Source organism: Ceratotherium simum, chromosome 9 (genome assembly GCF_057802395.1).
Source record: "Ceratotherium simum simum isolate JZ-2026a chromosome 9, ASM5780239v1, whole genome shotgun sequence".
Classification (NCBI taxonomy): Eukaryota; Metazoa; Chordata; class Mammalia; order Perissodactyla; family Rhinocerotidae; genus Ceratotherium; species Ceratotherium simum.
Window position 1 is genome coordinate 76,906,904 of NC_141908.1, and position 14,264 is coordinate 76,921,167.

Sequence of the window (14,264 nt, forward strand, 5' to 3'; positions counted from 1 at the left end):
GCATGATGGAATCTCCCTTCACCCTTTAACACAAGAAAAACCTGAGAAACAGTCTCACAAGTTTTAATAGCTTTGCGTTGACTGATAGCTTGATGAGTTTAAAAATAGTAATAGCCCTGTTTAAAACTCACTTTTTAGTTGTTAGTCCCTGGCTTTAAACACATTCCCCTGGGAAAACCAGTCTTGGACTCCAAAGGGGACGGCTAAGAGGCTAACTTGACTCACTCACGGGCAAGGAGGAGACAGGGCACTGCCAAGACCTCTGGAAGTGCTGGCAGGCTGGGTGGGCGGGAGGAGAGCCGTGGTTGGTGCTCCTTGGCTGGTAGTGCGGCTATAAATCACCCGAGTCAGCCGCTGCGGCAGCTTTGGCCTCCCCAAGGCTGATAGGCACCCAGGTTTTTGTTCTAACATATCTGCTCTCTAGGGGAAAAAAACCCTCTCCTGGTGGGAAGCATTTTTTCCTGGCACGATGCCTTCTCTTCCCAATTCCGATGAGCTGATTTTTTTTGTGAATGGAAGAAAGGTAAGTTCATGATATGATTAATAAGAATTTTCACATACTAGGGATTAAAGCCAAGCTAAATTTTTTTTCACCTCGATGCCATTTCTTATTTCTTTAACCTCTCTAGTCTGTCTTTTTCAAGTCATATATAGTGGGATGAAGTTGAACATCAGCCCTTAAGTTCAAGGTTTCGTGCAAAATTGTTAACTCATGAGGGCCTTGGCTTACTCTTTTCTTTTGGAATCAATAAGGAAGTCTCATTGTTATTTGTCATATTACAGTGGGGGTGAATTCTGACACATGTATGAAAAACTATGCCGTTCCCCTCTTTATTTGGACGTTTGCTCTACTGGAATTCAGCAATGCTATTTTAACAGACGGCCTAGATGACATCGAGGATGATAATAGCCAAGAATGATTTTGTTTTGCCTTAATAAATACCCTCAGGCTGACCAATCAACCTAGAGGCTGAAGCACCTCTGCCTGCCATTTGGGGCCTGAGGCAATCATGATTGAAGGAGATGGCTTTCAATCAAATGTGGCCCTGGTCGGGCAGCTAAATTGGGTAGGGAGGTTTACTATTTACCTGGAATGTTGTGTCGGGTATATCGATGTCTTTATTGCCCAGAATAGTGTCCCCCCGACATAGGGGAGACAGGAGGAAGGTGTAGTAGTCCTGGCTTGCGTGCCATCACTCCCTACCCCCATCTCGTTCCCACCTTTGGAAACAATTTCCACAGCAACACAATTAGGGTGTCAGCGCAAATCTAGCTGCAATGCTTTGCCTCTGCGATGCCGCCACGCGTAGCCCCTCTGCTCCCTAAGATTCTGAGTGGACGGGGCTGAGCTCACTTCCGCTGAGTGAATCTTCCGGGTACTTGGAAGGAGACTGGGAAATAGGAGGCAGTTATGAAAAACAATGTAGTTTGTCGATTTTTCCAGGGTGATAAAAATAAAAAACACTTTCAGTGGGATGATGTCTCCTCTTTTTCCGCGTTCAGTGTTGCTACCCTTCCGGGTAAGTTTCTCTGCAATTCTCCTTTCTAATCTTGCCTGAATGTGCCCAACAGAGGAGCTGCCTGGGCCGGGGAGGGCAGAGAGCTCCCATCTCATGTGTCGGCTCTGGTGTGTTGGCAGCAGCCTGGAGTGTGCCATGAGAGGCAGAGTGGAGATTCAGACTCCCGTCTGCTCTTCCTTCACATGTTGGCGCCTCCACTTCACTGGGGGGTCGGGGGGACAGGAGTGGCTCCCTTATAACATACTCCCTTAGGAAATCTTCTCCGGCTAACCTTTCTTAGGACTTTCTATGGCCACGAGTTATCTTGAGGGAATTTTGGAATCTATGTATCTATTTCCCCATCTGGGTCCTTTCCAGGTAACTCTAAGGAAAAACAACCCGACTATATAATTGTCATATATATCAGAAAATTTAGAGACATTGAAATAATGCTTCATAATTTCTTCAAAATTCTGGTTCCGACTGTTAGAAAAGGTTTTTTTCTTTTTTCCCCTGTGAAGCCACCACCTATCAAAAACATGCCCCAAAACAGTGGATGGAATTGTCGTAACACGTTGGTATTACCTTCCTAAGATCCCTTCTCTCATTTCACAATGTAGGTCATCGAGAAGAATGCGGATCCTGAAGTAAACCTACTGTTCTACCTGAGGAAGATCCGTATCCTTACATCTCACTGTAGTCGGTCTGGTTTGCGTGGTGAGAAGTGAGCACACTGAGGCTTGTGAAGACGGTCACTCTGCATTCACTCCGGGTAAACACTCTTGTGTTGGATTTGTGGAGTCTAGTTAAAGTTCAGAGAATACATCTAAAAGTGATAGATTCCTGCTTTACTTGTTGTATTTTTCGCCTGAGCAAAACCAAAAGAACCACCCGGTGAACCACGAGGGTGCTGACTTTGGAAATAACCTTATGACTTGAGCCCTATGGTCACCTGGTGAGGGTTTTACGTTCAAGAGCATGAAGGTAACAGCGTCCAGCCAATTGCTCAGGGTGCATGACACAAGGGCAGTTCAGTGACTTGTCACCTACATCTTTTCATAATCCTTGTTGGAGAAAACAAGGTTTTATAAACATATTTCAAAATTCCTAAGTATAGCTAGCGCACTCCCACTCTCCAACCCCAATCTGGATATTTTCCGCCCTGGCTCCTCCAAAACCTTCAGTAAATATTCAGAAAGAATTCACTGGGTTAGCCTGGGGACTCAGTGGTACACAAGACCCTCTCTCTCCAGGATCTTCAATTCCTTCCCCACTTCCGTCTTTTCGCCTCCCAGCGTGTACACCTAAACACACGACTTCATTTCTTCTCGTTCCTTCCTTGCCACCCTTATCTAAGGAGTTATGTGTACCTGAGCCTCACTCTCCCTCCGGACTCGGTCTTGCACTATTTAACCCATGCAGTCTGGTCTCCTAGCCATCATTTTACAACTCCAGCCAGTGTTGTCCCCTAATGTCCCTATGCTACTCACTGTTTTAGGAACTGGGCGTATCGCTATAAAAACAAACAACAACAACAACAAAAAACAGGCCAAATCCTCCCTCACTGGGCCCGCCATCTCCCATTCACCTAGCGTCAGGGTCCTGCAGTGGGTCAGCACACCATCAGTTCCCTTGTATATCACTTCTAAGTCCACTGTACCCTTCACCAGGCTTTCTCTGGACACCCTAAAATGAAGAAATTCCTCTACATCAGGAGCAAGCTGAAAATTCATGGCCTCCCAGGTAGCATGGCCAGAAGCAGCTCTAGGCAGGATCACCCAGTCCCCCAGGTCCCCATCGCCCCAGCGTCTGCCCCGTCCATTCCTTTCTGGTGCCTAATATCATAAATAAGTTGTTCTGAGTAAACGAGACTCACCTGAGACTTCCGGGCCCCAACCTCTAATAACAGAGTCCACAGTGATCCTAGGATGGAGTCAGGGGCTTTACTTTTAGCTCGTTCTTCAAGTGGGTGACTCATTAATATACGTAGGTAACTACAGATTTTTGCCAGAGTGAGCAGCCCACGCACACAGCAGCACCACCAACTTCACTCTTCACAGGACTCCCATGGGCCCTTCCAAAGCCCTGTACCTAAATGTATATTCATAATTTTGTATTTTTTCCTTAAGGTGGGTCTCCAATATTATAAAAACTTCAGGCTTCTTGCAAAACCCCAGTGTGCTGCTGGCTTGGGCCTGGCTTAGGTGTCATTCCTAGAACGGGACACAGTCACACAAAGAACAAAAGTTGTTTGGAGGCATCCTCATCTCCCTTCCACCGTTTCCCTCCTTCCTTGCCAAAGTCACAGCCTCCCAGTGAGTCAGCCAACCACCCGCTGCCCCACCCAGACCTGCTTGGGCGCAGGCCCTGTCACTTCTCTCTGCACACAGCCCCTCTTGGCCTGGGTTTCAACAATCCGATCTGCAGAAACACATAATGCACCACAAAGAGTGAATGGCCCACAGCTACTGGGGTCAAGGAGGGTGTGCCATTTTAATCTTAATCTCCATGAGATCTAAGATAAAACTGGGGGAATGGGATGTCTCAGAGGCTCCCAAACATTTGTCCTTGTTTTCCCACAGCCTCCACATACCCATCTCTGAAGCCCTAACACTTCTTGTAGTTCTCAAAACAATTCTTCATTCAGCTAACGAATTTTACCAAGCACCAGGGGTTCAGATGTGAGCTAGAAGACATAGCCTCTGCCGCCAGGCAGAGACTGCTAGCCAAGAGGCAAACCCCAGTATGATGAGTGCTGTGCTGTGGGGGTGCAGGCAGGACACTCATGCCAGGCTTGGGGAGGGAAGGAAGAGACAAGGGTTGAGTAGGAGTTTGCTGGGCAAATGGAAGGCTTGGGGGAGAGGATGTTCCAGTCAGCAGGACAGAGGGGTCAGAGGCAAGAGAATGTAGTGCTTTTGAAAGCACTGAGACCGAAAGAAGTTTATTCTGATGGATGTAAAGAGTTGTGGGTGGGAGTAGGAGGATGCGGCAAGAGACGAAGGAAGAGTGAGATCCTTAAGGCAAAGGATCAAGTTTGACTCCGATGTCACATTCTCTGTGTGGCATGGGGGGACACGATAACTCACTGATGCCTGACCAGATCCCAGTGGAAATTCCGAGGTCAACTGCACACTTTGGCAGCCAGCACTCAGTGTCAGGGTGACTTCTCCTGGATGTGCTATAGGGCTGTGTGTCTTGGGGGCCCTGAGGAAGCTCTTCTGCTTGAAGAACCAAAAAATAACCTTCCGATGTATTATTCTTGTTTGTATTTGACCCACATAGGGTTGATAGCTTTAGCATATAAAAATATAGTACACCTAGTTAAATTTGAATTTGGATACATGGGACATATTTATACTAAAATATAATTCATTGCTTATCTGAAATTCAGATTTAACTGGCCGTCGTACATTTTATCTGACAACCGAATGATAAGCTTTAGGATGAGTCAACAGAATATGGAAGAAACTGTTGAGTCATGCGCTTCTTGTGGGAGTGGAAAAGGAAGCATCAAACTAGCTGTTTGGTGACCAGAGGACAAAACAGCTGGTTGAATCCCTTTCTCACTTTCCACTCCAGGCAGTGTTAAAATGTGCTTCACAGCGCTGTTTTCAGGTCGGACAAAGTGAACAGCGGCCCCCATCTTTGAGCCAGACAGCTCCTGGACTCCTTTACTTGGAAATATCAGGACGCCAAAGGCAGAGTTGCTCAGTGGAGCTCTAAGGCATTACCCACATGCCGTTCAGCCCCCTGCCTGAAGGTGGAAAGCTTGACTCACCTGAGCAGGCATAGCTGACTCAGCCTTTGGACAACAGAACAGAGGAGGGGGATGTGCAGCCCTCTGGAGCTCTGCAGAGAATCTCTCAGCTCTTCACTCCAGGGGGGTCTGGAAGTGGTGTTACCTCTCCATGGGCAGCAATTTCCAAGATGAAATTAGTCTTAATTTCCACCCAAGCCAATTATGACCTCCACCCATGAAATCCTTTTTAAACTTCACCCAGAAAAGGTCCCAAGCAAATTCCAGATTCTTCTAGAACCTAAAACAGGGTATTTCCGTATATTATTTGTTTTCCTTCTGTGAATATACGCAAATGTCTTAGAGAGAGAAGGCGCACCGTGGTTGTTCACGTTACTGCTGTGCAGAAGCCGTGGTTGTTACGTTCAGATTCTCTGATCCCATGAGCAGGGAAAAGTATTGCATTGCTGAACCAGGGAAACGTCAGCCTCCCAGGGGGGTTTTCTAAATTTTGCACCTGCATCACCTCCCACCACCTCCATAGAGAGAACATTACACAAGAACATTTCATGCTCTATTTGGATGCAAACCCTGGTCTAACCTGCCTGAGGCTCCTTGCAGTCTTCCTGTGTCCCACTCAGCGTGAGTACCCACATGGTTCACTGCAGGAATAGTGAAGGGTTGGATTTCAAGGTGCTGCCCTGGCCCCACTGGGGAGCACTGTCTCATTTTCTTTCTAAAATATGGAAAATTTTGCACTCAGAAATGCCTCTGGCCCAAGGGTTTCAGATAAGGCAGTGTGGGTCTGTAAAGACTTCTTCTCACCTTTCATCAATGAGGTCTTTTATACACAAAAAGAAGAACAATCTCTCTAAGCAAGAAACCTTTTACAGACTCAAGAAAATCTGTTACTCGATATCAGTATCCAAGGGAGGAAAGTGTGAAAAGCAAAGTGGCATGCACCCCTCTTTTCTTTGACTCCCTTCCTTCCAGTCCGCCTCCCAGGCACGAAGTATGGCTGCGGGGGAGGAGGCTGCGGCGCCTGCACCGTCATGGTGTCGAGATACGACCCCAAGACCAAGAAGATCCAGTATCCTTTGTGCTGGCCCGCCTTGCTCTGGGCACATCCAGGAAGGACGCAGAGCCTCTCTCTTTTCCTGTCATACACATTCCTCCTCTCCTCTCTCTAGGGGTCTGTCTCACTCACACTGCCTCCAGGCCTGCTCTCCCTGCAGATTCCTAAATTCCAGATGTTTCCCACGGACTTTCTTCCCATCAGAATGTATCTGTGCTGTGTGCCAGTCTCTCAGGGCCATGCTCTCTATTGCTGTACATATACTTCCTTTAATTTTGATCAGGAGATTTCATGGGGGGGCGGGGAAGGCTGTCAGGCAAGGATGGCTTAAACGCAAAGAAGTGACATATCATCCTGGCAGAAGATTTAGGTCTTCAACCTGCACTAGGAGGTGTCTGCCTGAAGGGCTGAATGAGACCCCAAATCATGCAACATGATTGAGCCAGCATCACCTTGACCTAAAATGTAAATTTGCTCACTGGTTGAATGTGATGGTGAAGGGGTTGTCTAGGGGACAAAATCTGGGGACAAAAATCCCCCAGTTTTTGTCTTAGGTTACCGAGTGGTACCCTTCACAAATTAGGGAACGTGGACACAGGCATCTAGATAGACAGGTCGTTACTCAGAGAAGAGGTCTCATCCAGAGCTATAATGTGTTGAAAGTTATCAACATAAATAATAATAACAATGAAAACAAAAATAGCTAACATTTGTTGAATGCTTGTTGTGTGGCAGGCGCTGTGCAGAGTAGCTTATGTACATTATTGTATTTCATCCCCCAAACAGCTGTGAGGTAGGCATTACTATTGCTAACACTGAGATGAGAGCAAATTGAGGCAAATAACTTGGTCAAGGTCATGTGGGCCAGTTAGTGGCACAGGCAGGTTTTCAGCCCTGGCCGTCTGGAAGGTAGCAGAAACTACAGAAGAGCTTGTAAGTGCAGGACACTGCAGAACAACAGACAGAGAAATGGGCAATGAAAGACGCCCCCACAAAGGAGACCAAGGATCAGCCAGAGTTGAAGGAGGAACATCAAGAGGGGAAAGTTCCAAGAAGGAAGGCGTGGTCCATAGTATGAAACACCAGGGAGTGGCTGGCGCCATGAGATTGCTCCCAGAGCAATGTCAGCAGAGAGAGGGGGCCAGAGGGCGAGGGACAGGAGCGACGGGAAGGCCAGGAAGCTGAGGACAGCTCTTGAGGAAACTTGACTAAGAAGGGAAAGAAAGATGGGCCAATTTCTGGAGAGAGACATTGGTTTGGTGTTTGTTTGTTTGTTTGTTTTTTTAGCACAGCAAACACTTGAATTTATTCTAAATTCAAAGGAATTTAGGGAAATGAGACCCTAGAAGGGAAGAGGTTAGGAGGACAATTGATGATGGAATCAGTCCCTGGAGAGAAAAGAATAGATGGGATCCAGAGCCCAGGGGAGAAGGAGGAGGAAGGATTCCTCACCCACTGTGCCTGGAATGGAGGGGAGACTGCCTGCAGCTCCAGGTGAGTAGTGGCGGGCTGGGGAGTGTAGGGAGCTTGTGCCTCAATCTCCTGGATGAGGCAAAGGGTAAGACTGAGGAGGGCAATGCGGACTGGAAGAGTTGTTGAGAAAAAAAGAGAGGGACATAAGACTAAGAGGAAGTTCTTAACAGGGGGAATGGGAGGACACGAAAACCAAAAATTTGTTGCATAATGAACCTGGGGTCCACCCTTGATCTGTACACTCAACACTCTTCCAGGGTCCCTAGCTAGTCAGCTGGGTGGCTTCCAAACACCTTTGATGATTCAAAGGGCTGGTGGAAGCGAGAGCAGCTCTCTTTCTTGTCCTCAGAAGAGCAGCACTCATACTCTCAGCCAGGGTGGGACATTCCCTGGGAGAGGGACAATTTCCCATGCCTGAAAAGAGACTAGGACTTAGCTTCAATGGGAGTAAAGAGGCTCAACTGGACTAATTAAGTCTGGACGCCGTTCCCAACCAATGAGATGAGAATCTGGTGCTAACCACATCTGCCATGTCATTAATACAGACTCCAGTGTGGGAGAGAGAGTCAAGACAAGGGCATAAACCAGTGGCTTCCAAACTTGGCCAGACATTGGAATCAGCTGAGGAGATTTAAAAAGTGATGAATTGATTCCACCCCAGAGATTCTGATTTAATTGGGCTAGTGTGCAACCAGAGTATTTGTATTTTTAAAAGCTTCGAATGGTTGAGACTCACTGGGCTAATTACCCCATGGTGGTTTACATAAGTCAGATATCATCTTATGTGAGTAAAAGGCTTCCTTTCCCTAGAATAAAAAAAAAAAATGGAGGATGAGAGTCTCTTGGAGGTCCTACACAAAACTCTTCATCCTTCTTTTTTTCCATTTATCTCTACCATTCTACACCAGCCATATGTAAGTCCTTCTTTGGACACATCCAGAAATTTATGGTTTTATATCTAATGTTCTCTGTATTCTCAGGGAAATACAGTCTTGTGACTCTCCTGGGCTGAAATAACTCCCTGAATTCTGTTACCCACTCTCTATGATTCCAACGTGTTCTCTTTACATAATTCCACCACAGCCATTATCCAGTTACTGCATGCCTGGTGCCCATCTGCTCTCTGTACGGGGCTGCTGTCACCACAGTGGAAGGTGTAGGAAGCATCAAAACCAGGATTCACCCTGTGCAGGTAAGAAGGCAATGATGGGACCTGATGGCGGTATAGGCATCCCACACGGTCCAATGTACTCCAGTTAGGTCGCCAACTTTGAAATGCTTTATGCTTTTAAATTCTTATTCTGTAAGACTCAGCGCTTCATAGCTATGGATCTTTTCAGAGATTGGTATATAAGCCGAAATTCCTTCATTGATTTTAACACATCTTAACCCCAAGAACTTCAATATATATTCACCGATTTTAATATATCTTAATTTCTTAGCCCCATCCTTGTCCTAAACCAAAACAAGGACAGTTCTTCAGTCTGACAAGAGAAGAAAATGAGATAGGAAACCAGAAGTTTATAGAAGGTACTAGTTGCCCATCACATTTCAAAATTACTGAACTCTGATAGAGAGGCGAATTGTGTGTACAAATGCTCCCCAAATGTCTCATGAGTAACTCTACACCATGCTACAATAAAACACAACTAAAGTGACAAAGCGTTTACTGAAGTTTAGAGAACTTTTTAAGGAAATGGTAATGTTATTTTTATATACTAGAATAGGAACTTCTGCAGAAGTTAAGTTTTAAAAGCAGTGTGTAGAAAGAAAATTATGAATAGCGTTATTTTCCCTTGAAATTCCTTCTCTTGGAAGACTGTGTTTGGAACACGGAGGCCAAGGGCTTCCTCTGACAGTGTGTTACCAGTGATGATACTTGGCGATATGCACGCCTTTCAACCAAAAACTTAATGACTTTTTGATCTTAATAAGATCTTACCCCACATTTGGCTCATCACCTTAACAGTTATGGAAGCGCCTAACGCTGCAGCTTGTCCGATTTCTGTCTCTCAAATTTTGATAGTACAGAGGCTAGATTTGTTCAGCAGAGCCCTGGAGCAGGCTCACACTGACTTGCAAGAGCCAATTGTTAAATTTTCAGGAATTTTGCTAGCCAGTCTTTATTTATTTATTTATTTATTTTGTGAGGAAGATCAGCCCTGAGCTCACATCTGCCAATCCTCCTCTTTTTTGCTGAGGAAGACTGGCCCTGGGCTAACATCCATACCCATCTTCCTCCACTTTACACGTGACGCCGCCACAGCATGGCTTGACAAGCCAGGCGCGTTGGTGTGTGCCTGGGATCCGAACCGGCAAACCCCAGGCCGCCGCAGCGGAGTGCACGCACCTAACTGCTTGTGCCACCAGGCCGGCCCCTAGCCAGTCTTTAAATACAGACATTATTAAAGATTATAAACTATACAAACTTAAAATTAAATAAATAATATTAAAAACAAAGTTAGTAAATATCAATACTCATCACCTCCTAATTATTTTACTACATTTTACTGTTATCTATGCTCTCGAGGCTATTTATGTCCATTGCATTTACATTGTATAACATTCAGTGACATCACGTTGGAAGCTTGATATCAACCAGGATGGAAGTATTTATACTACTAAAATTGGTAGAAGTTACAAATCAGGGCTTTTTTTCCTAGAGATCCAGTTGTTAGACATTTACCAGCACATTTACAGTGAGGTTTATATGCCACATCTGAAACAACTTGCCATCCATCAATAAATCCAACACAGCCATATTTCCCTCAGCATTCGAGCAATGAGTGTCCTTTCAGTTGAGCCACAGTTGAAGTCTTTGCCTTTCATCTTGTTTCATCAAACAGCTTTCATGCTGTTTGAAAAACGTTTATTTAAAACCATGTGACTCACACTCAAGCCAGCCAGTTGAACACCCTGTGAGAGACTCATGTGACAGACACACACAGAGGGACCCACAGAGTCGTGTCTCCCATCTATATCTTCACACATGGGATCTTTGTATAGAGTGGATGAAGTAAATTGTCATTTCTCGCTCTCTTTTTTATTGTTTTGTTGCTGTATTTAAATGCATAAAAGTTGAATGCGTGTAAAGTAAATAGATGAATAGCACTACTATTTACCGCCATTTGCTTAATAGAACACTACTAAATAACATTTTACAATTTTCAAAGCATTTATATAGATTTTGTCATTGAATCCACCAAAAATTCTATAACACAGATGGAGAAGGGGATGAAAATGACTTGCCAGAGACTGCTAAATGATTTGCATATATTCATTCATTTATTCTCACAACCATCCTGTAAAGTAGATACCATTAGTATCCTAATTTTATAGACAAAGAGAAGTCAAGTAAATCATCAAAGGTCACACAATTAATGAGTTACAGTAAGGACCAAAACTCACATGAGCGTGACTCCAAAGCATTTTACTTGATCCCTAAACTACATTTCCTAGGTCAGAAATAAAGAAACCGGAGTCAGGAGAGTAAAGGGACTTAGTTACCTGCCACTAGGCTTTTCTTGAAGGCAAAAACAACAATAACAACAACAACATGTGATTTCAAGAAATAGAAATATTTTTCTTCCAGAGTGACATCTTTTACCCTGCAGTTATTTCTAGAAAGCTAAATATATAAGCTTCACTCCTTTCTGGTGTCCGAGGTAGGGAAACAAGAGGTTTAAAGCATAATGTACCCTTTCCTCCCAGGAAAGACTTGCCAAGTGTCACGGCACACAGTGTGGCTTCTGCAGCCCAGGGATGGTGATGTCCATCTACACACTGCTGAGGAACCATCCAGAGCCAACTTCGGACCAGATAACCGAAGCTCTTGGAGGTGAGCCTTCTTGGCCGTCTGCAGGTAGGGCCTAGGGTGGAAAGTGCCCAAGCAACTAGAGAAGGAGGTCATAGCCCGTGGAGACAAGTTATGGCACAGCTTTTGGCTTTCAGGCACCTGGCCAACAAGTCGGCCTCTTCAGTCCCTCCCTTGACCCGAGTCCTTTCCAGGAAGGGCTGCCTTCATTTTGGCAGCAGCAATGGCAAGAATTGGGGCAATATTGGTTTCATTACAAACCTTTCTCCTTTAATGGAGCCCTTTGTCACTCTGCAAAGACATTCAAATGGGCTGTTTCCAACACTTTTCATACAGTCTTTTCCAAATGTGGAAATTTAGGTAGTATGAAAAAATGAGATTTTGCTGTTTATTTTTAAATCAATCTGTTAGAATCATTTATCAACTTTACTTACTAAAATTAATTTTACCATGAGAATAGACTTTCAGACACTTTACATTTTTATGTTGTGGTTGGGTTCATTACAAGATCAAGGAGGTCATAGCCAGCAATTAATTATCACAAATAAGTTAGTGAGCAGTTCAATCTCCTATGACAAAATAGCTATAAAATTTAAATGAACAAGCACATTTTCTACCAAAAAAAAAGCATGTTAACAAATGTAGTTTTCTGTAATGAACATACATATTTTCAAGGTGACTGATCATTAATTCTTAGAAGAAAGCTGTGAAAGCAAATCTCGAATATTATAAGCTGTTCGTCTCTTTTAATAAACACACAGACAGAAATTTGATTTTATGATGAAAAGAGGCAGAATAAAACAATGTAAAAATTCAACTTAAATTTTATGATAAGTGGTATATAAACATTCTCTAATATTTTCCCTTATGTCTCAACAACTTCTTCAGTCAAAATTTTTTAGTTTCTTGTTCAGTATTACTAAAACTTTGGCCTGTGGTTTCAATTATAATTTTAACCAAATCTGTATGGATTTGAATAATAATTCTTTGTTCAATGACATAATCCATACTAATGAGGTATTTAGAACTTTGAAAAGCAGAGATCTGTGATTTGCCTTACGTTTTGTTTGTTTGCTTGAATATGCACAAACAGTCTTATAGAGATGGATTATTTCCTCCCAGATTCTATGCCTGTAATTCACATAACAACCACCAGGAGATGGTGTTGTAAAGTTTGGCCAAATTGCTGAAGTAGATAACCTTATTCTAGAAGTGGATAACTTGGAGAGTATATTTTGATTCATGATCCATTTACTTGAGCTCTTTCTAGAATTATAAATACTAGCCACACTGATAACCTTCATGTTCATATTTTAAGAAAAACAATAATATAAAACAAAATTTAAACAAATGCAATTGGGTATGGCACATATCTTCTACAATGGTCAATTGGTATAAGTCACTGCTTCATTTAATCTTGTCTTTCCCTTCAAGACTAAGGAAATAAAATTTTTGAATTTCCATCTTTTTTTTCCTTAGAATCAGAGGAACTTCTGTAATGGGTGCTGTTAGCTTTCTCTTGGTGGCCTTTAGTAGGACTTCTAGACTTAGCATTGATTATGTGACCAAGAACAAAAACAAAACAAAAAACTCTGACACTAGCCCCCTCCAGCTTTTAATGTTTTCTAGTAGTTTATCAGAGAGAAGTTGTCCCTTGCCTCATAAATACTTCTGTTTCATGCCGTGTATTTATGTTCCAGACATTTCAGCTCCTTTCCTCTACTCCAAATAGAAATTCTTAATTCACACTTCTATATTCTTTCTTCCCAGCAAAAGGAAAGATAGATTATGGAGTCTGAATCCATTCTTGTATATGTGGTTTCTTCCTAAACTATGCTCGTTTTAACCAAAAAAGGAGTGTACCTGGTACCCAAGTTGCCACATGACTTACTAGCATCAAGTTTCCACAACACTTTACTTCCAGGTGTTTAAACCTGCCCAACCCACATATATACATTGCTTCTGAAATTTTCAAATTGTATTTGAACATAATTTTAAATTTATTTCTGAGTATAAAACTAATGCATTTTGGGGGTCGGCCCCATGGCGTAGCGGTTGAATGCTCGCGCTCTGCTGCTGGCGGCCCAGGTTCGGATCCTAGGCGCGCACCGATGCACCACTTGTCAAGCCGTGCTGTGGCGGCGCCCCATATAAAGTGGAGGAAGTTGGGCACAGATGTTAGCCCAGGCCAGTCTTCCTCAGCAAAAAGAGGAGGGTTGGCATGGATGTTAGCTCAGGGCTGATCTTTCTCACAAAATAAATAAATAAATAAAATAATGCATTTCTATCTTGAAAAAATGCACATAAAATTAAAACATAAGGAAAAAACTCATTCATATTTCTGTCGCCAGGAAACAACTGCAGTCAGATACTTCTATCTTCTTTCAGTCTTTTCTATGCATAGTTTTTGTTTGCTTATTTTAAATACGTGTGACTATTATATATACAATTTCATATTATATATACAATTTTAACAGTATAACATAAGAATTTTCCCGTATTATTAAGACTTCATAAATATTATTTATACTGGTTGCAAAATTTGGATATGCTTTTTCAAAAGACTGTGGTTTTCTCACCTTTTCCACTGTGCTTTGGAAATGTTGACTGATCAAATCAATACCAGGTACTTATAGAACACCTACTGTGTTGTACTGGGAGGGTTCA

The 14,264-nt window shown here is 43.4% G+C and overlaps 1 protein-coding gene across 1 annotated transcript in view; it reads left to right on the top strand.

The window, feature by feature from the left end:
- Positions 1–469: 469 nt before the first annotated feature.
- LOC101409147 (aldehyde oxidase 4) overlaps positions 470–14,264 on the top strand; it is a 57,854-nt gene continuing 44,059 nt past the window's right edge. The window contains exons 1-5 of the mRNA XM_004426779.3: positions 470–523; positions 2,120–2,177; positions 6,229–6,325; positions 8,867–8,975; positions 11,495–11,621. Coding sequence (XP_004426836.1) covers positions 470–523; positions 2,120–2,177; positions 6,229–6,325; positions 8,867–8,975; positions 11,495–11,621 — 445 coding nt within the window. The remainder of the gene's footprint in view (positions 524–2,119; positions 2,178–6,228; positions 6,326–8,866; positions 8,976–11,494; positions 11,622–14,264) is intronic.